The 25,599-nt window shown below is 43.8% G+C and overlaps 1 protein-coding gene across 1 annotated transcript; it reads left to right on the top strand.

Annotated features, from left to right (window-relative positions):
* The first annotated feature begins 23,008 nt into the window (after nt 1-23,008).
* On the top strand, nt 23,009-25,069 carry LOC129640016 (PWWP domain-containing DNA repair factor 4-like). Its single transcript, XM_055565286.1, has one exon. The coding sequence runs from the start codon at nt 23,009-23,011 to the stop codon at nt 25,067-25,069; it is 2,061 nt and encodes a 686-aa protein (XP_055421261.1).
* Nucleotides 25,070-25,599: the final 530 nt, after the last annotated feature.

The following is a 25,599-nucleotide window of genomic DNA, read 5'->3' as shown; positions in this document are numbered from 1 at the left end:
AGCCTGGGGGTGAGCCCTCTCCAGCAAGAGAAAAACAAGGTCTTCATTCTCCAGCTGGGATGCCTGACTCTGGAGTTTCCAGGACATCCAGGCTCACTGGCACACGCCCCGAAGGAAACAAATTGCCCTGGGTTCAAGCACAGTTCATTGACAAGACCCATCAGACCTCTTTCTTCCAACCAAATGCAGAGTGTGCTCAGCGGAAGGGTGCAGAAAGCGAACATGGAAAGTTCCAAGCACATTCTCACACACAGATCTGAGACACCTCAGGATACACAATATGCCCTTGCTCTGAACAATGACACAATTCTGACAACAGGCTACTGTCAACTTCTGCCCCAGACCCTACATTTCCTATGCCCTTGGTGGCACAGAAGTCCACTTCAGGTCATAAGCACCTTAGGCCTGAAACCCCACACTTACTATGCCCTTTGCACAACAGAAGTCTGACTCAGGTCACATCTAACTTACCACCCAGTCCCAACAATTCCCATGATCCTTACTGTGGAGAAGTCTGACTTAGGCCGGAGCCAACTAAAGCTCCAAACCTCACATTTCCAATGCCCTTTGCCATAGAAGTCTGACTCAGGCCAGAGCCACCTTATGCCTGGAACCCACATTTCCTATGCCCTTTGAGGCACCGAAGTCTTATTCAGGCCAGAGCTAACTTACCACCTGGACCATCCGGACCCATGTCTGTTGGGGCAGAGAAGTCTGACTCAGATCAGAGCCATTTTACACTTAGGACCCAACATTTCCCAGGCCCTTTTATAACACCAAGGTCTGCCTCAGGACAGAGCCAACTTACACCCAAGTCCCAATATTTCCCATGCCCCTTTGTGACACAGACGTCTGACCAGTAGGTCAGTGCCAACCTACTACCCAGATCCAACTTTCCCCACACCCCATGGGACTCAGAATCCTGACAAGAGGCTACAGACTATGGCCAGGAGCCAACATTCACCATGGCTACATGCTGCCAGTGCCAATATGGCCGTTTTTTAGGACATTCACAAGGCAACTGTGACGTGTGAGCTTTGAAGAAAGTACTATCTGGCTGGTATATCAGTAGAACATACCAAGAATAGTTGCTCGCTTTCAGTCTCTCTTTACAGTGCACAGGGAAATCTCAACATGAGAGCTGAGCATCTACTCAACCAAGTGTAGTCAACATCAGTGGGCACCTCCCAGGAGACTCCCTCAGATTACCCTTCTAGGCTACAGTATAGGGGGGCAATGGTCACCTTTCCAGAACTGCTTTTCACAGCCTATGGCAGTGCACACACTGAAGCAGGAACACAAGAACTTCTCTAACAGTGACATCCACAAGTCTGAGGAATGCTGTAAAGTAGGGTAAAGCCCCTGTTATAAAAGTCTCACCTGTGCCAGAAGGCAATCTATTCTCATGTTTCACATAATCATCTGCATTGCTATCATCAGTCCCCATGCTCTGCTGATCCCAGGCAGTTCCAGGGATGTTGAAGGGGAAGAAAACCCTTCTTTGAATACAAGAAGTTTCTCATATCTCTCACACCAGAGTCCCCTGTCCTTAATCATTATGAGCAGCTGCATCCAGTGCTTCTCTTTCTTACGCTCTGCCCACCTGCAACTAGCAGGCCTCTGAAGGAGGGACCATGGTCTATATGACATGCCATCTTTCCTGATCAGAGGGGCTCCTGCCCTGGGGTGACCCTGTAACCTCTAAAAGCCTCTCTGTAAAAGAACAATCAAACTGGTTAGCCAATCAGCTGAGAAATCCATTTAGTTCAGTATGTATTCTCCCAAATTTTGATGATTTTCCATATCAATCATTTCCACTATGGTTATAGACACAGTGTGCCACCCCCAGATAGCCATATTGACTTGAAATGAAGAGGAGATGGAGGTGAGGGTAACCACCAAATTTTTTTTTAAGCAAGAAAAATGTTATTTAAGAAGGCTTCACACAGCTTAGTAATTAACATCAGAAGATTGGTCCAGCTAAACCCAGCGATGATGCCCCTTTATGCCATTGGTGTGGAGGTGATCTGTAACATGGCAATATAAGGATCCATTCTGTACCACGAATGGCCCCTGAAAAACAGATAATTATCCATTTCTTATAAGTAGTACTCAAATCACAGGATTTGAGAAGATGAGGTAATAAATTGCCTTGTCACTTAGCCTCCGGAAGCATGTATTTGATGAATGTTTTCTCTCAGATGGGAATGGTAATGTACTTCAAGGTTTTTTTGTTTGTTTGTTTGTTTGTTTAACTTTACAATATTGTATTTGTTCTGCCATATATCGAAATGAATCTGCCACAGGCATACATGTGTTCCCCATCCTGAACCCTCCTCCTTCCTCCCTCCCCATACCATCCCTCTGGGTCGTCCCAGTGCACCAGCCCCAAGCATCCTGTATCCTGCATCAAAGCTGGACTGGCGACTCATTTCATATATGATATTATGCCATTCTCCCAAATCATCCCACCCTCTCCCTCTCCCACAGAGTCCAAAAGACTGTTCTATACATCAGTGTCTCTTTTGCTGTCTCGTACACAGGGTTATTGTTACCATTTTTCTAAATTCCATATATACGCATTAGTATACTGTATTGGTGTTTTTCTTTCTGGCTTACTTCACTCTGTATAATAGGCTCCACTTTCATCCACCTCATTAGAACTGATTCAAAGGTATTCTTTTTAATGGCTGAGTAATACTCCATTGTGTATATGTGCCATAGCTTTCTTATCCATTCATCTGCTAATGGGCATCTAGGTTGCTTCCATGTCCTGGCTATTATAAACAGTGCTGCGATGAACATTGGGGTACACGTGTCTCTCTCAATTCTGGTTTCCTCAGTGTGTATGCCCAGCAGTGGGATTGCTGGATCATAAGGAAGTTCTATTTCCAGTTTTTTAAGGAATCTCCACACTGTTCTCCATAGTGGCTGTACTAGTTTGCATTCCCCCCAACAGTGTAAGAGGGTTCCCTTTTTTCCACATCCTCTCCAGCGTTTATTACTTGTAGACTTTTGGATCACAGCCATTCTGACTGGCGTGAAATGGTACCTCATAGTGGTTTTGATTTGCATTTCTCTGATAATGAGTGATGTTGAGCATCTTTTCATGTGTTTGTTAGCCATCTGTATGTCTTCTTTGGAGAAATGTCTATTTAGTTCTTTGACCCATTTTTTGATTGGGTCATTTATTTTTCTGGAGTTGAGCTGTAGGAGTTGCTTGTATATTTTTGAGATTAGTTGTTTGTCAGTTGCTTCATTTGCTATTATTTTCTCCCATTCTGAAGGCTGTCTTTTCACCTTGCTTATAGTTTCTTTTGTTGTGCAGAAGCTTTTGAAATGAGTTTCAAGAAAAGATCTGAGAACAGTTCTTGCTTCTATTAAGCTTCATATTAGTGGTTTTCATATATTAGCATCATCACCAGCAAAACCACCATCATGGCCACCACCATCACCATCACTTCCAGTAGGCTAACATGCCTCTCAAAATGACTGCTGCTATCCTGATGAAACTACTCTCTGTGTATAAGAGGACAGTATAAAAAAGAAAGACACCCCATTACAAAGATCTTGCCATTAAGTGCTCAATATTTCCCATTTCTCTGTCACGCACATAAATCAGGGGCAAGCATGAGCTTGATATAGATAATTTAGTTTGAAGACCTTGTAGTACATTACCATTTCCATAAGAGAGAAAACATTCATTGAATACATACCTCAGGAGGATAAATGACAAGGCAGGCCTAGGGATCAACACCTGGAATAGCACAGAGGAGCCAGGTTACATCTGACCTACTGAATAGTGCCCCCTTATCTCCCTCAAGAGTTCCAGCTCTTGAGACTGCTGCCAATTGGCAAAACACCCTTTTGGAATACTCTGCCTTGTGATTGCTTCCAAAAATGCCAATAATCAGCAGCAGGACCCATGAAACAATTCACTGAGGTCTTCCCCACAGCCCCCTCCAATGAAGAGACTCAGGATGACTGTGATGTGATGGGCAGCCAGCACACATGTGTGTGGAAATGAGAGGAGGGGTCACCATTATTGTTAGGTTTCACAACTGTTCTGACTAGCAAATGAGCCAGGCTTGGTCACCATCATGTCTCTTGGTCAAGGATCACAGGTTAGGAGAAAGCTTTCTCTCAATATTATAAGCTTCAGTTCATCACTGAATGAGGAATTCACAATGACACCCATCATCAAAGGATTTAAAGTAATTTAACCTATTACAGGTATAAACCAAAAGAGTATGAATGTCAGTGTGCTGGGAAAAGGCTACATACTTTAGTTTCCCATCAAAAAAGATATGTGCAATTTGAACTTGGGTGGGTGAAATTCAGGTTCTGTTATGCCAGCTTCTGACTGAAACTTGCACCGCTAACAAAGCAGAGGAACCAGAGTTATTTATTGATACTAAAGGTTAGAAGTCTCTTTGAGAACATTTCAAACAGTGCATATTTCTATTGAACATTTTCTCCTCCCCTTTCAAATGAGAAAATGACTTCACCTGAATGTTGACAAATTAATCACCACACAGAGAAGAAGTAACTTTATATGGAAAGAGAAAGAGTAGAGACCTTTCTGGCACTGCCCAGGTAACAGTCACCTTCTGGCCTCCACAAAGTTCACACCCGGGAAAGTCCTCACAGGTGCAGATGAGAAGCTATGTCAGCCTCCACGTGAGGTGTCCTAGTTGAGCAGAGCAGAATATCACTCCCAGAAAGGAAAAACCTGGAGTCCTGGGCTGCCTCTTGCTTCACAGCAGGACTAAAGACATGTGGTTTCCAATGATGTGCTTGAATAACTCCTGAGTTAACTTGCTGGCCCTGAGAAAGGAAAGTGAGGTGAAGTGAAGTTGCTCAGTCCTGTCCAACTCTTTGTGACCCCATGGACTGTAGCCTACCAGGCTCCTCCATCCATGGGACTCTCCAGGCAAGAGTACTGGAGTGGGTTGCCATTTCCTTCCCCAAAGAAGGAAAGGAAAACAACCACATAAATGAAATGATCCCAAAGTCTAAAGAGCTGAGACAGGAAGAGGAAACAGTGGTAAGAAAAGGAGTTGAACCAGATACCATAACTTTCTGGGTACTACATTCCTTGAGCACCACCTGTGCCCTAAGCCCTTAACAAAGATTATCATATCACACTTGATGCTCACAACATCCATGGCAGCATGCTAGAAATCCCATTGAACAAATGAGGAGAGAGTGAAGCTCAAAGATGATAGTAAGAGAGAGCTGAGAGACTTTCAGATACTGGAGGCTGTTTTTGGATGAAACAAAAGATATGGTCTCAGCAATGTCTGCAAGCAAACACACGGCCACGTATTACTGGAAGGGTGAAAATTTGAAGGAGTATTGACTCTTGTCTTGACAATTACTTCCACCATATTCCTAGGATCCTTATCGTGTGTGGAAGTGGTCTGGCAAACTGCCATTCCCCACCACCCACTTGGTCCACAGGTCCCATTTTACCCTTTTCCATAAACAGAAATGTTTTCAATTACCTTCAGATCCATGCTGTCATACCAGGAAAAAAAGGCACCCAAGCAGTGCAAATTCCACATTCATGAGGTTTGTTTTCAACAGGCCAATCCAGTCCATCTCACTGCTGCCAGCTACTGCAAGAGTTTCCAATGAGAATAAAAAGACAGATTGGCCCTCTGATGCTAAACTGTCAAAATCAGGTTATTTTGAAAACTGACATTCTAAAAATCAATGTGTCTGCAACAGAGGCACCCACAATGAACAGAGGAACATGATTAAGATCTGGCAAAAGACACCACAGTCTTGTTGTAGGAACTGATTCCATTAACAGTTTCTACCACAAAATTAGCAAGCAGTGTCCAGGGAGAGACCTTGACATTGTTCTCTTAGAGACCCAGGAAAGACATTTGCATACCATCTTCAATTATGCTACAGGTGACAGGGAAGGGGTCCAACCCTCTGCTCAGCACATGTGGTCGCACATAACATAAGTTTGCTCTTACTTGTCTAGTTGCTTTCAGATCCACTCTTCACTTGACAGTCCCCTAGGCTGACCAGTACTGGACTTTTCCATCACAGGTCCTGAAGCAGATCTGCAAGAAGATTGCCTGCGCATAGACAGACTTGCACAACTGTAGGAAATTTAAGTAACTTGGAAACACATGTAAGTGGTGTCTGGGGCAAGCATCTGTTTCCCTTATGTAGAGAAGTTTCTGAAAACTTTGAGCCCAGATACTCAATCATGCTACCAGTAACATAAGACAGAGACTGATCTTCAGACATATGGTTGCCCCTTCAAAATGAACCAATAGATCACCCTGCATTAACCAAACATCACACAGAAATTTTGAAACACTACAGTGAAGGGCAATGACACTTATTTGGAGAAGGACAGTCTCAGAGAACACCTTTTTTTTTTTTGAGAGCTTGGGCTAGTGGACAGCTTGAAGCCAGTCGCTGGTGTTAAACAAGAGTGGAAAAAAAAAAAAAAACAATCGGAACAATTTTTTCCTTATTCATGCAAAGAAGACAATGAAAAACTTTTACAGAAATCTTATGGAAGAGCCTAGGATGCACATTTAACTGAGTTAAATGATACCAAATGCATACGTTTTCTGCAAAATAAAACCCCAAACTCTTGTTAATGGTGGACATAGTCAGATGAAATGCATTCAGTGTCATAAACACATCAAAGACAAAGTCACATGATTAAGTTATGCATTTAAAAATCAAGACTATCCCCCAATGTTTACCCTTAATAAAGTTTGTCAAGAGGGAACAATACCAGAATATTAAGGAAATAACTCTTTCAAACAAGAAATTGTAATACAAAATAAAGCATAATCAGAGGTGAACTTCACTTTTTGCAAATTGAAGTTTGTAGAAAACCATTTAAAGACAATTCTGGGGAGTGCCAGGATCAAACCTAATTGAATACAGTGGGATGAACATGTAAACTTCAATGCTAACAGCATCCAGTCTTGGCTGACAAGAGCAGCTAATGCATATCCACAATGACTGTGCAAACTCAAGTACCCAGCCAGTCCATTCAATTCAGAATATGCCCACTGATAATACTTTTATTGTAAGAGTAGTTATGAAACACGACCAAGATCACAAGCAAATTCAAACGATTGCAATGCCCTATAAAGGCCCATACCATTACACTGTAAACGAAACAAAAAGGAAAACACTTGGTGCTTGATTCTCTTCTGGGTTTTAAAGAAAGCAACAAGCCAAGGGACTGCTGTTTTCTTATTTGTAACCAGCAAACATCACCAAATATTTTAAGGACCATTTTTGCTTGAATACAACGATCTTAAACTCAGATAAAATGCAAAACAGCCTTCCAAGGTGACTGAATACCAGGTCTGGGGCCAGTGAACAAGCCCCGAGCCAATCAAGCCATCTGTGCGCTCATTTTCATGTGAAAATTCTCAGGATTTGTGTTCTGTTTTAAGGCAACACATGAAGGAGACCATTCTGAAAGTTAACCAACAAATGATATTAAACTTAAACCCATGTTGTTAAATAAAACACAAAATACCAAGACAGCCAAGGGCCGTCAGCTGTCATAACACTGCACACACTCCCCCAGAGCCTTACTTTCTCCTTTCATGTGGAAAATAATACACTCAGTGGTTAAGAAACATCACAAAAATGTCCAAGATCAGCATTTGAACCAATCCCAGGCAATGCTATATCTTTCAGTGTGTATGTCTCTGTGTGTGGCTGTTTGTGTGTGTCTCTCAGTGTGTGGGTTTACAGTGTGTGTCTCTCTCTCGAGTGTGTGTATCTCTCAGCGTGTGTGTCTCTCTCAGTGTTTTTGTCTCTTTCTCAGTGTGTGTGACTCTGTGTGTCTGTCTGTGTATGTCTCTGTGTCTCTCAATGTGTGTGTCTCTCTGAGTGTTTGTGTGTCTGTCTCTCAGTGTGTATATCTCTTTGTGTAACTGTGTGTTTCCCTCAATGTGTGTCTCTCTCATTGTGTGTCTCTCTCAGTGTGTGTGTGTCTCTCTGTGCATGTGTGTGTCTCTCAGTGTGTGTGTCCCTGGATGTCTCTGTGTGTGTCTCTGTAACTCAGTCAGTGTGTCTCTCTCACCATGTGTGTGCTTTTGTCTCTCAGTGTGTGTATGTTTATCACTCTCAGGGTGTGGGTTTCTCTCTCTCTCTCAGTGTGTGTGCTTTTGTCTCTCAGTGTGTGTATGTTTATCACTCTCAGGGTGTGTGTTTCTCTCTCTCTCTCAGTGTGTGTGCCTGTCTATCAGTATGTGGGTGTCTCTGTGTATGTGTGTGTGTCTCTGTGTGTGTATATGTGTCACTCTCTCAGTATTTTTGTCTCTGTGTGTCTATGTGTGTGTCTCTCAGTATGTGTGTGTCTCTCAGTGTGTGTGTCTCTATGTGTCCCTGTGTGTGTTTCTCAATGTTTGTGTCTCTCTCTCAGTGTTTAAGTCTCTTTCAGTGTGTATGTGTCTCTCTCTCAGTGTGTGTGCCTCTCTCTCATTGTGTGTGTCTCTCTCATTGTGAGTGTGTCTGGTTCTCAGTGTGTGTGTGCGTGTGTCAGTGTGCATGTGTGTCTCTCTCTGTATGTCTATGTCTCTCAGAGTGAGTGTCTCTCCGTTGTATGTCTCTATGTGTGTCTCTCAGAGTTTGTGACTCTCTCTCAGTGTTTAAGTCTCTCTATCTGTGTGTGTCTCTCAGAATGTGTTTCTCTCTCTCATTGTGGATGTTTACACACACACACCCTGAGAGAGAGACACACACACTGAGAGACACACACACAGAAACACAGACTGAGAGAGAGAGACACTCACACTGAGAGACATGCACAGAGACACACACACTGACTCAGTGACACCACAAATACTGAGAGACACACACATACAAGGACACACACACACACTGAGAGCAAGACACACACACACTGACAGAGAAAGAAACATCCACACTGAGAGAGATAAAAACACATTGAGAAACACACTCACACTGTGAGAGAGTGAACACAAAAAACACTGAGAGAGACACACACACACACCACTGAGAGGAAGAGACACACACACTGAATGAAAGACACACACAGACACTAAAAAAGAGACACACAACACTGAGACAGACACACAATGAGACAGACACACACACATTGAGAGAGAGACACACTGAGAGACACATTCACACTGAGAGAGACACACACAGTGAGAGACATAAAGATACAGAGAGAGAGACACAAACACTGAGAGACACACACAGAGAGACACAGACTGCGAGAGTGAGACACTCACAAGGAGACATACACAGAGACACACACACTGAGACAGTGACACCCCACATACTGAGGTACATACACATACAGGGAAACACATACTGAGAGAGAAAGAAACATCCACACTAAGAGAGAAAAAAAAACACTGAGAAACACACACACTAAACACACAAACACTGAGAGAGACACACACACACACCACTGAGAGGAAGATACACACACACTGAATGAAAGACACACAGACACAAAGAAAGAGACACACAACACTGAGACAGACACACAATGAGACAAACACACACACTGAGAGACACATTTACACTGAGAGAGACACACACGCTGAGAGACATACACATACACACTGACAGACACACACATACTGAGAGACACACACACACACACTGAGAGAGAGACATATACAAACCCACTGACACATACACACTGAGAGAGAAACACACATTGCCACCCACTGAGAGACATACATACACATAGACATAAAAACACACACAGAAACACACACAAAGAGACACTCACTAACTGAGTGAGAGACACACACACACAGAGACACTCTCACACACTGAGAGAGACACACACATACTAACACACACAGAGAGACCGAGAAACACAAAGAGAAAGAGAGAGACACACACACTATCAGACACAGACACACACTGAGAAAGGGACACACATCCTGAGAGAGACACACACACTGAGAGAGAGACACACACACTGAGAGACACACACCCAGAGAGACATGCAAACTGAGACACACACACAGACACACTGATAAACATACACATACAGAGAGAGAGACACACACACACACATTGAGAGAGACACACACACACTAGGAGTGATACACACATAGAGACACACACAGTCACTGAAAGACAGACACATTCTGAGAGACACACACAGAGACACTGAGAGACATACACATATGGAGAGAGAGACACACACACACTGAGAGAGAGAGACACACACAAACACTGAGAGACATACACATGGAGACAGAGACAGCCACACACAATGACTGACACATACATACAGAGACACACACACACTGAGAGAGAAAGAAACATTTACACTGAGATTGAGAAAAACACACTGAGATACACACTCACACTAAGAGAGACACATATACTGTGAAAGAGTGAACACAGAAACACTGAGAGAGACACACACACACCACTGAGAGGAAGAGACACACATGCACTGAATGAGAGACACACATAGACACTAAGAAAGAGACACACAACACTGAGACAGACACACAATGAGACAGACACACACATTGACAGAGAGACACACTGAGAGACACACAGAGACACACACACTGAGACAGAGACAGCCACACACAGTGACTGACACACACTGAGACAGAGACAGCCACACACAATGACTGACACACACATACAGAGACACACACACACTGAGACTGACACACACACACTGATAGAGACAGAAACATCCACACTGAGAGAGAGGAAGACACACTGAGAGACACACTCACACTGAGAGAGAAACACACAAGAGACACACAAACAGAGAAACACAGAGAGAAACACACTGAGAGTGACACATATATACACACTGAGTGCAAAACACACATACAGAGTGAGTCACACACAAAACCACACACATACACAAGACACACACACACATACTGAGAGAGTCACACACACTGAGAGAGAGGCATATAGAAACCCACTGACACACACACACTGAGAGAGAAACACACATAGCCACACACACTGAGAGACACACATACACGCAGACATAAAAACACACACAAAGAGACACTCACTAACTTAGTGAGACACACAGACACACACACTGAGAGAGACACACACATACTAACACACATGCACTGAGAGACACACACACTCCGTGAAACACACAGAGAAAGAGAGACACACACAAACTAACAGACACACACTGAGAGAGGGACACACAGTGAGAGAGACACACACACTGAGAAAGAGACATGCACACTGAGAAACACACACAGACACACTGTAAACATACACATACAGAAAGGAACACACACACACACATTGAGAGAGAGACACACACACTAGGAGTGATATACACATAGAGACACACACAGTCACTGAAAGGGAGACACAATCTGAGAGACACACACAGAGACACCCACACTGAGATAGAGAGAGACACACACACTGAGAGAAACACTCACACAGTGAGAGACATGTGCACTGAGAGATATACACACACAGATGCACACACTAAGAGAGAGACACACACACAGAGACAGACACACACTGAAAGAGAGACAAAGCCAAAATTACAGATACACATAAACACACTGAGAGACACACACATACTGAGAGAGAGATGAACATACTGAGAGAGAGGCATATACAAACCCACTGACAGGCACAAACAAACAGAGACACACACAATGAGAAAGAAACACACACAGCCACATACACTGAGAGACACACATATACACAGAGATAAACACACAGAGATCAACACAAAGAGACACCCACTCACTGAGCGAGCGACACACACCCACAGATATACACACACAGATACTCACATCCCCTGAGTGAGACACACACAAACTGACACACACTTACTGAGAGAGAGACACACAGAGACACTCACACACTGAGAGAGACACACACACTGAGACACACACAGAGAATGAGAGACACACACACTAACACACACACACACACTGAGGGACACACATACTTGGAGAGGGACACACACTGAGAGAGACACACATACTGAGATAGAGACACACACACTGGGAGGCACAGAGACACTGAGAGACATACACATATGGAGAGAGAGACACACACACACAAACTGAGAGAGAAACACACACACACCCTGAGATATAGACACACACATAAACTGAGAGACAAACACACAGAGAGAGAAACACTGACATACACTGAGAGACAAACACATATAGAGACACACAAACACTGTGTGAGAGTAGACACACACACCGTATGAGATTGAACACACTGCATCTGAGACACACACACACACTGATAAAGAGAGACATCCACAAAGAGAGAGAGAAACACACAGTGAGAGATACACACACACTGAGAGGGATACACACTGAGAGAGAGACAGAAACACTGAGAGACACACACAGACACACAAACTGAGAGACAAACACATACACACTGACACACACACAGAGAAACCCACACTAAGTGAGAGGCATATACAACCCGACGGACAGACACACATAAACCCAGACACACACACACCCCCACAGAAACACACATAGCCACACACAGTGATAGACACACATATACACAAACATAAACACACACACAGAAAAACACAAAGAGACACTCGCTGAGTGAGAGACATACCCACAGACACACACACACACACCACACACACTGAGAGAGACACACAAACTTACACAAATGCAAGAGAGACTCAAACACACTGAGACACACACAGAATGAGAGACACACACACTAATAGACACACACACACTGAGAGAGGGACACACACACTGAGAGAGACACACATACTGAGAGATAGACACACACATTGAGAGACACACACAGAGACACTGACAGACATACACATATGGAGAGAGATACACATGCCTACTGAGAGAGAAACACAAAATTACAGAGACACACACACTGAGGGAAAGACACACACACATTGAGAGAGAGTCACACACAAACTGAGAGAGAGAGAAACATCCACCCTGAGAGACACACACACTGAGAGACACACAAACAGAGACATACAGAGACATACACACTGAGAGAGAGACACACATGGATACTGAGAGAAGCACACATACAGAATGAGTCACACACACAGAGAGACACAGTCATACACACTGACAGACACACATATACTGAGAGAGATACACACACACTGAGAGAGAGGCATATACAAACCCACTGACAGACACACCCCCACACACAGAGACACACACACTGAGAGAGAAACACACAGAGACAGACATAGACACACACACTGAGAGAGACACACACACACTGAGAGAGAGACACAAACACACTGAGACACACACACAGAGACACACAGAGACATACACAGAGAGAGAGACAGACACAGAGAGAGACACAAACACAGAAACACAATCACACACACACACACACACTGACAGACACACACACACTGAGACACACACACACACACACTGATAGACATACACATACAAAGAGAGGACACACACACTGAGAGAGACACACGCACTACGAGTGACATACACATTGAGAGTCACATACAAACCCTGAAAGTGAGACACATACTGAGAGACCCAAACACACTCAGACACACAGAGACACACACACTGCGAGAGAGACACAAACACTGAGACACACACACACGCACACACACTAAGAGAGAGAGAGAGAGACATCCACAATGAGAGAGAAACACAGAGTGAGAGACACACACACTTAGAGAAACACAAACACTGAGAGCCACACACAGGGACACAGAGACACATGCACACTGAGACACACACACAAACTGAGAGACATACATATACAGAGAGAGACACACACACTGAGAGAGAGAGACATGCACAATGAGAGAAACACACAGTGAGAGACATACACACTGAAAGTTATACACAAACACTGAAAGACACACACACAGACACATAGAGACACACACACTGAGAGACATACACATACAGAGACAGACACACACACACTGAGAGAGAGACACCCACACACTGAGAGACAGACTCACACTGAGAGACACACAAACACACACTGAGAGACATACACAAACAGAGAGACACACATACACACTGAGTGATACACACACACACACTGAGAGAGCAACACACACACACTGAGAGCGTAACACACACCAAGAAAGACACAGAGACTGAGATAAGACTCACACAGAATGTGAAAGAGAGACACATAGAAACATACACAAAATGAAAGAGGCACACACACAGAGTAAAACAAACAAACACACGGAGAGACACACACATACAGAGAGATGCACACACAAGAGAGAAACATACACACTGAGAGAAACACAATCACACACACACACACACACACACTGTGACAGAGACACACACACATACACAGAGAGCGAGACATGAACACTCAGAGAGAGACACACACATACTGAGAGAGACAGACACTCACTGAGAGGCTCAAACACAGAGAGTCACACACATACACAGTGAGAGAGACACACATATTGACAGAGACAAACACACACTGAGAGAGAGACACACACACACACACACATAGAAAAACAGACAGTGAAAGACACACACACCATCTCTTTTATGTTTTGTTCTTTTTGTGTGTTTGTATTTGTCTTGTGTGTAAGTGTGCTGGCTATGGGAAACTCAAATTTGTTTCCTGAATGCAGCCCCTTAGGTGCATTCTCCAGAATGGGACCATTTTGTGTAATAATCCTTCTGAGTTAACTTGTAAATGAGCATCACTTATCTGACTCAAAACTAACAGCTCTTACAAATGAAATACTTCCTAATATTTAGAAATTTGACCAAAATGAATGTTAAACCTCTTGAACTGGGAAATACTCAGTACTGAGTTGACATCTGGTATTGAAGCTAGCTTAAGTTTGTTGGTTTTCTAAATGTAACACAACTGTTGTACCTAGATTTGTTAGAGATCAAATAAGACCTTATATCTGTTGCAAATGTGTCAGCAAGAAAATATCAATAACTTGATATGATGAAATATTAAGTCTACCTAAAATACCTTTCTCCAGATTTTGGTAACTTGAAAGTAATCCATGGTAAATGGCAAGAATTCATTGACTATCTGGGTCACAATTCAAATAGGATAAAATATTGGAACATTGGTTCCTGGACAAATCTATGTTTACCAACCTCTCCCTTCTTAGAAGAGGAAAACTAAAGCATAAGTTTACAATCAGAAAATACTGGTATAACAAAAAGTTCACAATTATTTGCCTCTTCAGTTCAGTTCAGTTAAGTTCAGTCGCTCATTTGTGTCTGACTCTTTGCGACCCCATGAACCGCAGCACGCCAGGCCTCCCTGTCCATCACCAACTCCTGGAGTTCACTCAGACTCATGTCCATCGAGTCAGTGATGCCATCCAGCCATCTCATCCTCTGTCGTCCCCTTCTCTTCCTGCCCCCAATCCCTTTCAGCATCAGAGTCTTTTCCAATGAGTCAACTCTTTGCATGAGGTGGCCAAAGTACTGGAGTTTCAGCTTTAGCATCATTCTTTCCAAAGAAATCCCAGGGCTGATCTCCTTTAGAATGGACTGGTTGGATCTCCTTGCAGTCCAAGGGACTCTCAAGAGTCTTCTCCAACACCACAGTTCAAAAGCATCAATTTTTCGGCGCTCAGCTTTCTTCACAGTCCAAATCTCACATCCATACATGACCACTGGAAAAACCATAGCCTTGACTAGATGGACCTTTGTTGGCAAAGTAATATCTCTGCTTTTGAATATGCTATCTAGGTTGGTCATAACTTTCCTTCCAAGGAGTAAGCGTCTTTTAATTTCATGGCTGCAGTCAGCATCTGCAGTGATTTTGGAGCCCCCAAAAATAAAGTCTGATACTGTTTCCACTGTTTCTCCATATATTTCCCATGAAGTGATGGAACCAGATGCCATGATCTTCATTTTCTGAATGTTGAGATTTAAGCCAACTTTTTCACTCTCCTCTTTCACTTTCATCAAGAGACTTTTTAGTTCCTCTTCACTTTCTGCTATAAGGGTGGTGTTATCTGCATATCTGTTCTTGCCTGGAGTATCTCAGGGACGGGGGAGCCTGGTGGGCTGCCGTCTATGGGGTCACACAGAGTCGGACACGACTGAAGTGACTTAGCAGTAGCATTAGCAGTATCTGCATATCTGAGGTTATTTATATTTCTCCCAGCAATCTTGACTCCAGCTTGTGCTTCTTCCAGCCCAGCGTTTCTCCTGATGTAATCTGCATATATGTTAAATAAGCAGGGTGACAATATACAGCCTTGACATACTCCGTTTCCCATTGGGAACCAGTCTGTTGTTTCATGTCCAGTTCTAACTGTCGTTTCCTGACCTGCATATAGGTTTCTCAAGAGGCAGGTCAGGTGGTCTGGTATTCCCATCTCTTGAAGAATTTGCCAGTTTATTGTGATCCACACAGTCAAAGGCTTTGGCATAGTCAATAAAGCAGAAATAGGTGTTTTTCTGGAACTCTCTTGCTTTTTCGATGATCCAGCAGATGTTGGCAGTTTGATCTCTGGTTCCTCTGGCTTTTCTAAAACTAGCTTGAACATCTGGAAGTTCACAGTTCACATATTGCTGAAGCCTGGCTTGCAGAATTTTGAGCATTACTTTACTAACGTGTGAGATGAGTGCAATTGTGCAGTAGTTTGAGCATTCTTTGGAATTGCCTTTCTTAGGGATTGGAATGAAAACTGATCTTTTCCAGTCCTGTGGAAAGTTTTCCAAATTTGCTGGCATATTGAGTGCAGCACTTTCACAGCATCATCTTTCAGGATTTGAAATAGCTTAACTGGAATTCCATCTCCTCCCCTAGCTTTATTCATAGTGATGCTTTCTAAGGTCACTTGACTTCACATTTCAGGATATCTGGCTCTAGGTGAGTGATCACACCATTGTGATTATCTGGGTCATGAAGATCTTTTTTGTACAGTTCTTCTGTGTATTCATGCCACCTCTTCTTAATAACTTCTGCTTCTGTTAGGTCCATACCACTTCTATCCTTTATCGAGCCAATCTTTGCATGAAATGTTCCCTTGGTATCTCTAATTTTCTTGAAGAGATCTCTAGTCTTTCCCATTCTGTTGTTTTCCTCTATTTCTTTGCATTGATCACTAGGAAGGCTGTCTTATCTCTCCTTGCTATTCTTTGGAACTCTGCATTCAAATGGGAATATCTTTCCTTTTCTCCTTTGCTTTTCACTTCTCTTCTTTTCACTGCTATTTGTAAGACCTCCCCAGACAGCCATTTTATTTCTTGCATTTCTTTTCCATGAGGATGGTCTTGACCCCTGTCTCCTGTACAATGTCATGAACCTCATTCCATAGTTCATCAGGCACTCTATCTATCAGATCGAGTCCCTTAAATCTATTTTCACTTCCACTGTATAATCATAAGGGATTTGATTTAGGTCATACCTGAATGATCTAGTGGTTTTCCCTACTTTCTTGAATTTAACTCTGAATTTGGCAATAAGGAATTCACGATCTGAGCCACAGTCAGCTACCAGTCTTGTTTTTGCTGACTGTATAGAGCTTCTCCCTCTTTGGCTGCAAAGAATATAATCAATCTGATTTTAGTGTTGACCATCTGGTGATGTCCATGTGTAGAGTCTTCTCTTCTGTTGTTGGAAGAGGGTGTTTGCTATGACCAGTGCATTCTCTTGACAAAACTCTGTTAGCCTTCGCCCTGCTTCATTCTGTAGTCCAAGGGTAAGTTTGCCTGTTACTCCAGGTGTTTCTTGACTTCCTACTTTTGCATTCCAGTTTCCTATAATGAAAAGGACATCTTTTGGGGGTGTTACTTCTAAAAGGTCTTGTAGGTCTTCATAGAACCTTTTAACTTCAGCTTCTTCAGCATTACTGGTTGGGGCATAGAGTCTGTTTACTGTGATATTGAATGGTTTGCCTTGGAAACGAACAGAGATCATTCTGTCGTTTTTGAGATCGCATCCAAGTACTGCATTTAGGACTCTTTTGTTGACCATGATGGCTACTCCATTTCTTCTAAGGGATTCCTGCCTGCAGTAGTAGATATAATGGTCATCTGAGTTAAATTCACCCATTCCAGTCCATTTTAGTTCGCTGATTCCTAGAATGTTGACGTTCACTCTTGCCATCTCCTGTTTGACAACTTCCAATTTGTCTTGATTCATGGACCTAACATTCCAGGTTCCTATGCAATATTGCTCTTTACAGCATCAGACCTTGCTTCTATCACCAGTCACATCCACAGCTGGGTATTGTTTTTGCTTTGGCTCCATCCCTTCATTCTTTCTGGAGTTATTTCTCCACTGATGTCCAGTAGCATATTGGGCACCTACTGACCTGGGGAGTTCCTCTTTCAGTATCCTATCATTTTGCCTTTTCATACTGTTCATGGTGTTCTCAAGGCAAGAATACTGAAGTGGTTTGCCATTCCCTTGAGCCTTTTAGGTTTCCTCCAAAACTTTCAAGCACTAAGCAAAGATCCACTAGGGAGGTGCAACTTGGAGAAATCTGGGCTCGATTACTTTACAAGATTGCTAGAGGAAACTTGGGCGAGTGCAGTATTAACTAATCTCACTTAATTTATCCTTTAGTCATCCATTTATTAAGTATTTATTGAGTGCCAGATCTTGAGCCATAATTTATGTAACTTTTAGAATATATTTGCATTGTCTTACAGTGACAAATGACCTTATTTGACCAAGTGTTTTGAGACTTTTTGACAAACTTTCCAAATATCAAATTTTAATTAAATTTCTTTTGACTTCAAGCTGACTTTAAGGTTCTTTAGGGGGCCCTTAAGGCATCTGAAGTAAGATTAGTGAATTAGTTTCATTTGATATGTTGAATTACATGGGAAGTGTTTTCAAACGTTGATAAGTCTTCCAAGATTATATGGTATGGGTAAAGTTTACTATATGTCCTGGTATAATCTATCAGCCATAATTCTGGTTCTACCACAGAAACTTGATTCAGCTTCTTTGTCAATATATTGTGATCAGATCTTCAACCTCACCTTTTAAGTCTTTAATAGACAGTTAAGCTGTGCTTTGCAAAATTGCTTAATCTTCAAGCAAATTCATAGGAAGGCCTTTTAAACAAACATAGGTCAGATATATCATTGAATTTGGTTAAGAAATTTTTATCACACTGGTAGGAGAAGCAAATCTTCCCTCTAGCTGGCAGCCACAATGGACCCTAAGGCTGTCTGCAGCAGAATCAACAGAGTGACAAGACAATCCTACAGTGACACTCACCCTTGAAGGGAGAGGGGATTTTGACTGTGCTATAAGCTAGTACTTAGGAATGAACAGTGAAAGAGGAACTGTTAGCTGCTTAATTAAGTGAGTTATGAAGTACTGGCTTTGGAAAAACCTGGTTTTAATAAAATACAATGAAGGCCTAAAACCAAGGATTGCTACTTTGTGCTCTGAAATAACACAGCTCTATTGAGAACAATACCTTGGTGGCATGAAGGTAAGAAAAAGTAAGCAACTCAAGGCAAGTGGTAACTCCTTTAGAGCAAAAAGAGGATGGCCCTCCATTACCAAATACCATTTTGCCATATTTTCTTTGTGACATGTGCTGTTCTTACCCCAGTTCTGGCACCTTATCACTTTGATGATAATAACAGAAGGATTGGTTACTGAGTCAACTGGTGTATATGATTATAATGGTTAGGGACTCTGTCTGGAATATTACTGATTTTGATCTGCTGAATCCTTTATCCTTTATACAGAATCTTTATTATATAAAACTCGAATTGAGGACTTGGAACTTGAGAGTATTTATAACTTGATATCAATTCCCCAATCAAGGTAGGACTATGCCCCACTTCAACAGGAAACAGCTAGACAGATTTCGCCACATTTCCTGAAAGACTTGGGGGAAGGATGGAATGGAATTGGAGGTTGAAACCCAGATACCCTAAATACAAGTTCCTCTGCCAAGTTTAAACATACTCATGTGTAACCCTCAAGACTGAGGAGTATCAAATAAAAGGGGAGAATTGTAACAGAACACAGTGAGCTCAGCCCCTAGCACAGCAGTTGTTGCTCTGCAATATTATGCTGCACCCTGTTACCAGGCAATGGGTCCTGCTCATCCATTGGTTGGTGTCACAGTGGGCTCTGCCCACTGGCAACCAACTGTCTATGAGGGACACTTAGTGGTCCTACCCAGCCATTGGTCGATGAAACAGTGGGCGGAGCCCCCTGGCCACCAACTCTCTATGAGCAACAGTTAGTGGTTCTGCTCAGCCATAGGACAATGCACCAGTGGGCCCTGCCCACAAGCTATCAACTGTTAAGAAAGGACGCTTAGTGATAGGATTCAGACAACACTGCCGTGGTGGTCAAAGTGGAGAGTGAGGTAAGAGGCAGATCTGGGCCTTCTCCCTGAGGCCCTCCAGCTCACCTGGCTTTAGCTGGCACCCCAGAGAACAGGCTGGAGGCTGTGTCCTCTATGGCTCCAGAGCCCTCACCAAGGCCCCCCGCTAGCCTTTGAGGCAAGCAGTGAACCTCTCCCCTGTCCCTGTGTCTTTGACCCCATAGCAGTGGCCGTCTGCCTGGGTTGCTATCTGTGGGACCTGGTCTCTCCCCATTGGGGAGTCCTGAGGAGCCTGAGGACCATGTGGGTTGGGCACCTGGCTCCTTCAGCGATGACGGATGAGGAGGGTCTTGCGACCTGGTCCTGAGGGAGCTACCAGCTGAGCTCTGCCTCCTCCTAGCCAGGCACAGGACCTTGGAGGGTGAAAGTTGCTCCTTGGGACATTGCCCTTTCTTATCAGGACAGAGAATAACATTTGTTTGGTAGGGATTTATAGGAACACCTCATCTGACCATGACCTAACCTCAAGAACAAAGGCTCTGACACCAAGAAGTTTGTAACAACTAATCACGTCCCTCACTCAACTAGTGCTTTTAAAAGGGCTTTGATGAAAGCTTTCAGTAACATTGGGGTTTGTAGGGCATGAGCCACCCATCTCCTTGCATGGCCTTGTAATAAACCTTTCTCTGTTCCAAGCTCCAATGTTTGAGTATTGTTTGGCCTTGCTGTGTGTTGGGCACATGGACTTGGTGATGTTCAGTGAAAATCTACCCTTTCCTTCTTTGTCATAAATGAATTGACCATATGCACTGGGCTGTATTTCTCGGCTGTCTTCTGTTCCACTGGACTGTGTGTCTGTTTTCATGCCAGTACCATATCTGTTTGATGACTAGCTTTGTAGAGTTGTCTGAAATCAGGGAGCCTGATTCCTGAGGCTCCTTTCTGAAGGTTGCTTTGGCGATTCAACCCTTCTTTCTCAAGGTTGCTTTGGTGATTCAGGGTCTTTTGTGGCTTCTACTACTAAGTATGTGTTCAGGGGAGACAAACTACTAAAGCAGGCAGATGAACTACTAAGGTTATCTGTTCAGGGCTTTGTTTTCTGTTCCACTGCTTTTTGTGTCTGTTTTTGTGTGAGTACCATACCTGGTAATGACCAGAGCTTTATAGTGTTGTCTGAAATCAGGGAGCCTGATTTCTGAGGCTCCTTTCTCAAGGTTTCTTTCCTGGTTCAACCCTTCTTTCTCAATATTGCTTTGGCGGTTCAGGGTCTTTTGTGGCTGCTCCTACTAAACCTATGTGTTCAGGGAAGATGAAGGCTCTCATGGAGCTGGTTGTCCCCACTCCTCTGAGATAGTATGAAGTAGCAAAAAGTCAGTAAGTTATCATGGAAGCATTTCAAAATGCAACAGAAGGGAGAAATAAACGTGACTCCCACATTATAAGTGAGATTTAACTAACATTTCTGTTTCAGAGTGGCATGCATTCCAGACTTGGGGAAGGGAGCATAACGAACCAATCCCTGGTTCAGTAGCCTAACTTGCTACCTGCTTTTGCATTTTATAGATCCACTTTAGAGGTGCTTAGGTCCTGGGTCTGTACAGTTGATGCTGTTTGACCCCTGAGAGAACTCTGTGCACTTCAGAAGCACCGAGCAGGGTGAAGGGTCTGCCAGACATGCAGTTTGAGTCTGGGAATAGACAGATCCAGCTCCAGAACCACATCTGCTACTATCTGCATGCCTAGGGTAAGCCTTCCCCTTTCCCTAAATATTTCACCTGCAATCAGTTCTCTATGCACCTCTGAATTCCAAGCTTGTGCTCTTTAACATAGCAATAGCTGACACCCAATATATCTGTATGCTGGTGATCACCTTTGGCTCTCCTGGGTGCACAGGCAGTGGGGGCACTGGCTCTCTAGGAAATAAAAAGTGAAGCTTTCTCCTGGTATGGGCCCCAAGGAGTACACAAGGCAAAGGATGTCCAGTGACACAAACAAGGTCCCGGTCATGAGATGCCTGCCTCCCCACACAATTGCCCTTTCATGCATAGTAGGGCTTTCCTGGTAGCTCAGATGGCAGAGACTCTGCCTGCAGTGCAGGAAACCAGGCTTCTATCCCTGGGTCAGGAAGATCCCCTGGAGATGGGAATGGCATCCCATTCCAGTATTCTTGCCTGGAGAATTCCATGGACAGAAGAGCCTGGTGGGCTACAGTCTTTGTGGTCACAAAGAGTTGGATAGGACTGAGCAACTAATTCACACACACACAGTAACAAATAAGGCAAGGTGTTGGGTTTGGAGGGCTTATAAAACTCTGGTACATTTGGTATTTTCTCCCCACGTATCTTCCATATATATATAAAACCCCTAGGTGCATGGATACACAGCCTTGATACTTCTTTGCTTTATCTCTCATCAATTATATTTGGCCAAGCCTTCCACTTTTACAAAAGGCATACCCCCTCCCCCCAACCTGTGCTGACTCTTTTCTTCTTTTCCATATTCCAGAATTCTCCATTATAGGCCATGGAAAACACAACTCCAGGCATCTTTCAAAGATTTGGGTAGAAAAGCACAGGCTACACAAGCTGTAGATGCTTCGTAGTCTTAGGCAAAAGGTGTGAGCAAGCACACTGTTTAAGGGAGACCTGCCGTAGCTGTGGGTATGATGGCCAGACCACTCAACCTCGGCTATCTAATCCTTGGTGTCCAAGTTGAATCATGATGGATGCTGAGTATATCCTCTGCATTTGGAAAGGCCGCTTTTGGCCAGCCAAGGTCTTGTCCAGACCCAGCATCTCACCACAACAGAAGAGGAAAAGGGCCCTTTCTCTGGAAGTTCAGATACTCTCAGTAGATGAAAATATCAGTGTGAAAAGCACAAACATAAAGACCCGAAATGAGTCCACGATTGAAAACCTCACCACCTCACTAGCAGGCCAGCCGGAGCCCAGTGCCCCAGAAGAAGAGGAAATGGCCTACATATCTGCTATTACAATGGCTTGGGACCTTCTGAATAAGAAAGGAAATTACACTACAGCAAGAGTCACGGGTTATCCAGAGTCCAAGAAGCAGTCTCCAAGGAGACCACAAAAGCAACCTCGTAGAAGGCGTCGGGAGCCCAGTTGGGGCTTACAGAGGAGTGTGAGGAAAAGGAAAATCTCCAAATCACCCGTGCTACCTTCAGAGAGGGAGGATGGCCCATATCCTGACAAGTCGCAGGTATGCACACCCATTGCCCAGATCCCAAGTGAAATGCAAACAGAGTCATATCAGAGCTTTGGGGTGCACCCAAACTTCCCATCACTTTCAGAAGATGACCATGAGAAAGAGGCCAAGAAAAAGGGGGACACCTCAAAAGTTATATCCTTGCCCTGTACAGTGAAGGATGTGGGTGTAGATGTTAGAGGTGGATGTGTGCTTCCATCACTTACACCGGGTTTCATCCTCACTGTGCTCAAGGCTCTGGAAGAGCGGGCACAAAACACCTGCCTCAAGTCCCTAGCTGTGTGCCCTGAACATGCTACGTTCTCAGGGAATGTTGACCCTGGAGAGGGCACCTGCAACTCAGGCTCAGAAGGCACAGAGGCATCCTCCAATGCCCCTAACCTGGGCCTGCGTTATTCACTCTGCCTAACAAACAGAAAAAGGAAGCTGCAGGCCCCAGGGTGTGAGGAAGAGTGGCAAGAATCTCAACCCTCAGCTGGCTCAAAGGCTATTAAGCACACCAGTGCCATCAAGAAGGGCGGGGGCAAGGAATTGGGACAGCTGACAAGCATGGCGTTCCCAGAGGAGCTGTGTCCCATTGAGAGAGGAATGCTGGTCTGGTTTAAGTTTCAGAATAATCCATTTTGGCCAGCCATGGTCAAGAGTGTCAGCCCAACTGAGCAGACTGCAAGGGTGCTTTTGATTGAGGCCAACATGCATTGTGAGAAGAGCGGTATTCAAGTTCCTCTTCAAAGGTTGAAGCATCTGGATTATAATGGCAAAGAAAAGCTAATGAAGAGAGCCAGCAAAGTATATGGGGAAAGTGTGAACTGGTGTTTCTCACTGATTTCCAACTACAGAGAAGGGTTTGTAAGTGGGTCTTTTGTGGGCTCTTTCCTGGACTATTATGCTGCTGACGTCACTTACCCCATGAGGAAAGCCATCCAGGAAGGAGATCTGCAGATGGATTTCCCCAAGGTGAATTATTCTGACCTGGAAGATTCTGAGGAGGAGACCTCTGTGGCTTTAAAGAGGCACTGCAAGAGAATCCTCCCTGACTGGATGAGGGCTGCTTGGGACCGAGCCAACCAGAAGCTGGTGGACTTCATCATGAAAAGAAAGGGGGCTGACCCACATCTTCTGGACATCGTCAAAGGCAGGAAAGAATCCAGGTGGCTTGAATCATTTCTGAATTCACAGAGGTACGTGGTCCCCATTGAAACATACCTGGAGGATGACGATCAGCTGGATGTGGTGGTAAGCCACTTACGAGAAATCTACAAACACATAAACAAGAAAGCGCTGGCTCTGAGGAGAGATGACCCAGTGAGCTTCTTTCTGGAAGTTCTTCTGCCAGAAGCAATCATTTGTTCAACTACTGCACTGGATGGATTGGACTACAAGGAGGCAGAAGCAAAGTACCTGCAAGGGCCACCTGTGCATTCCCAGGAAGAAGAACTGTTTGATAAGAAAATCCTGAAGAAAATAAGAAAGAGATCAGCTGAGAGGTACAAGGCTAAACTCTCCCCCTGTGCCCAACAGGGCATCAGGGAGACATCTCAGCCACACCATTAGCAACAATCCCCGTCTGTATGAACTGCATGATCTTTCCACTCCACATGGCATGAAAACACCTTCTGGGAATCTGAGGCCTCTGGAACACACTTGAATTCACTCTGGATCCATCTCCAGTGCCTGCGAGTGGCAGAGTCATCCTGAGTTTCTTCTTCTGAATACTCTCACACAACTAAGTGGTTGAAATATTGTAAACAGCTGCACTTCCCTCTACTTGCCCAGATGTGTAGTTTTCCAGATATTTTCACAATGTGGCTTTCGACTCTACTTAATATTTTAAAGGTGGACATGCATTTTTTTATTAGATGAAAAAGCCTTGTATCAGATACAAAGCAGCAATCGTGTTTAAGATCTAAGGCATGTTTCTTACAGAAAAGCCACATGGGCTTCCCATTCCTACTGTGGCACATCGGTATACAAAATTGATTGGATTTCTTCTTAACATAAGCCCTGACTTTCCCCTGCCATGCTTATCCATCTGGAAAAAAATCCCTGAGAGATGAAGCAAGTGACAGAGATGTTTCCTGTAT

The sequence above is a fragment of the Bubalus kerabau genome, chromosome X, assembly GCF_029407905.1.
Source record: "Bubalus kerabau isolate K-KA32 ecotype Philippines breed swamp buffalo chromosome X, PCC_UOA_SB_1v2, whole genome shotgun sequence".
Classification (NCBI taxonomy): Eukaryota; Metazoa; Chordata; class Mammalia; order Artiodactyla; family Bovidae; genus Bubalus; species Bubalus kerabau.
Note: the sequence above shows the minus strand (reverse complement) of the source record. Positions and strands in the feature narration are given on the sequence as shown.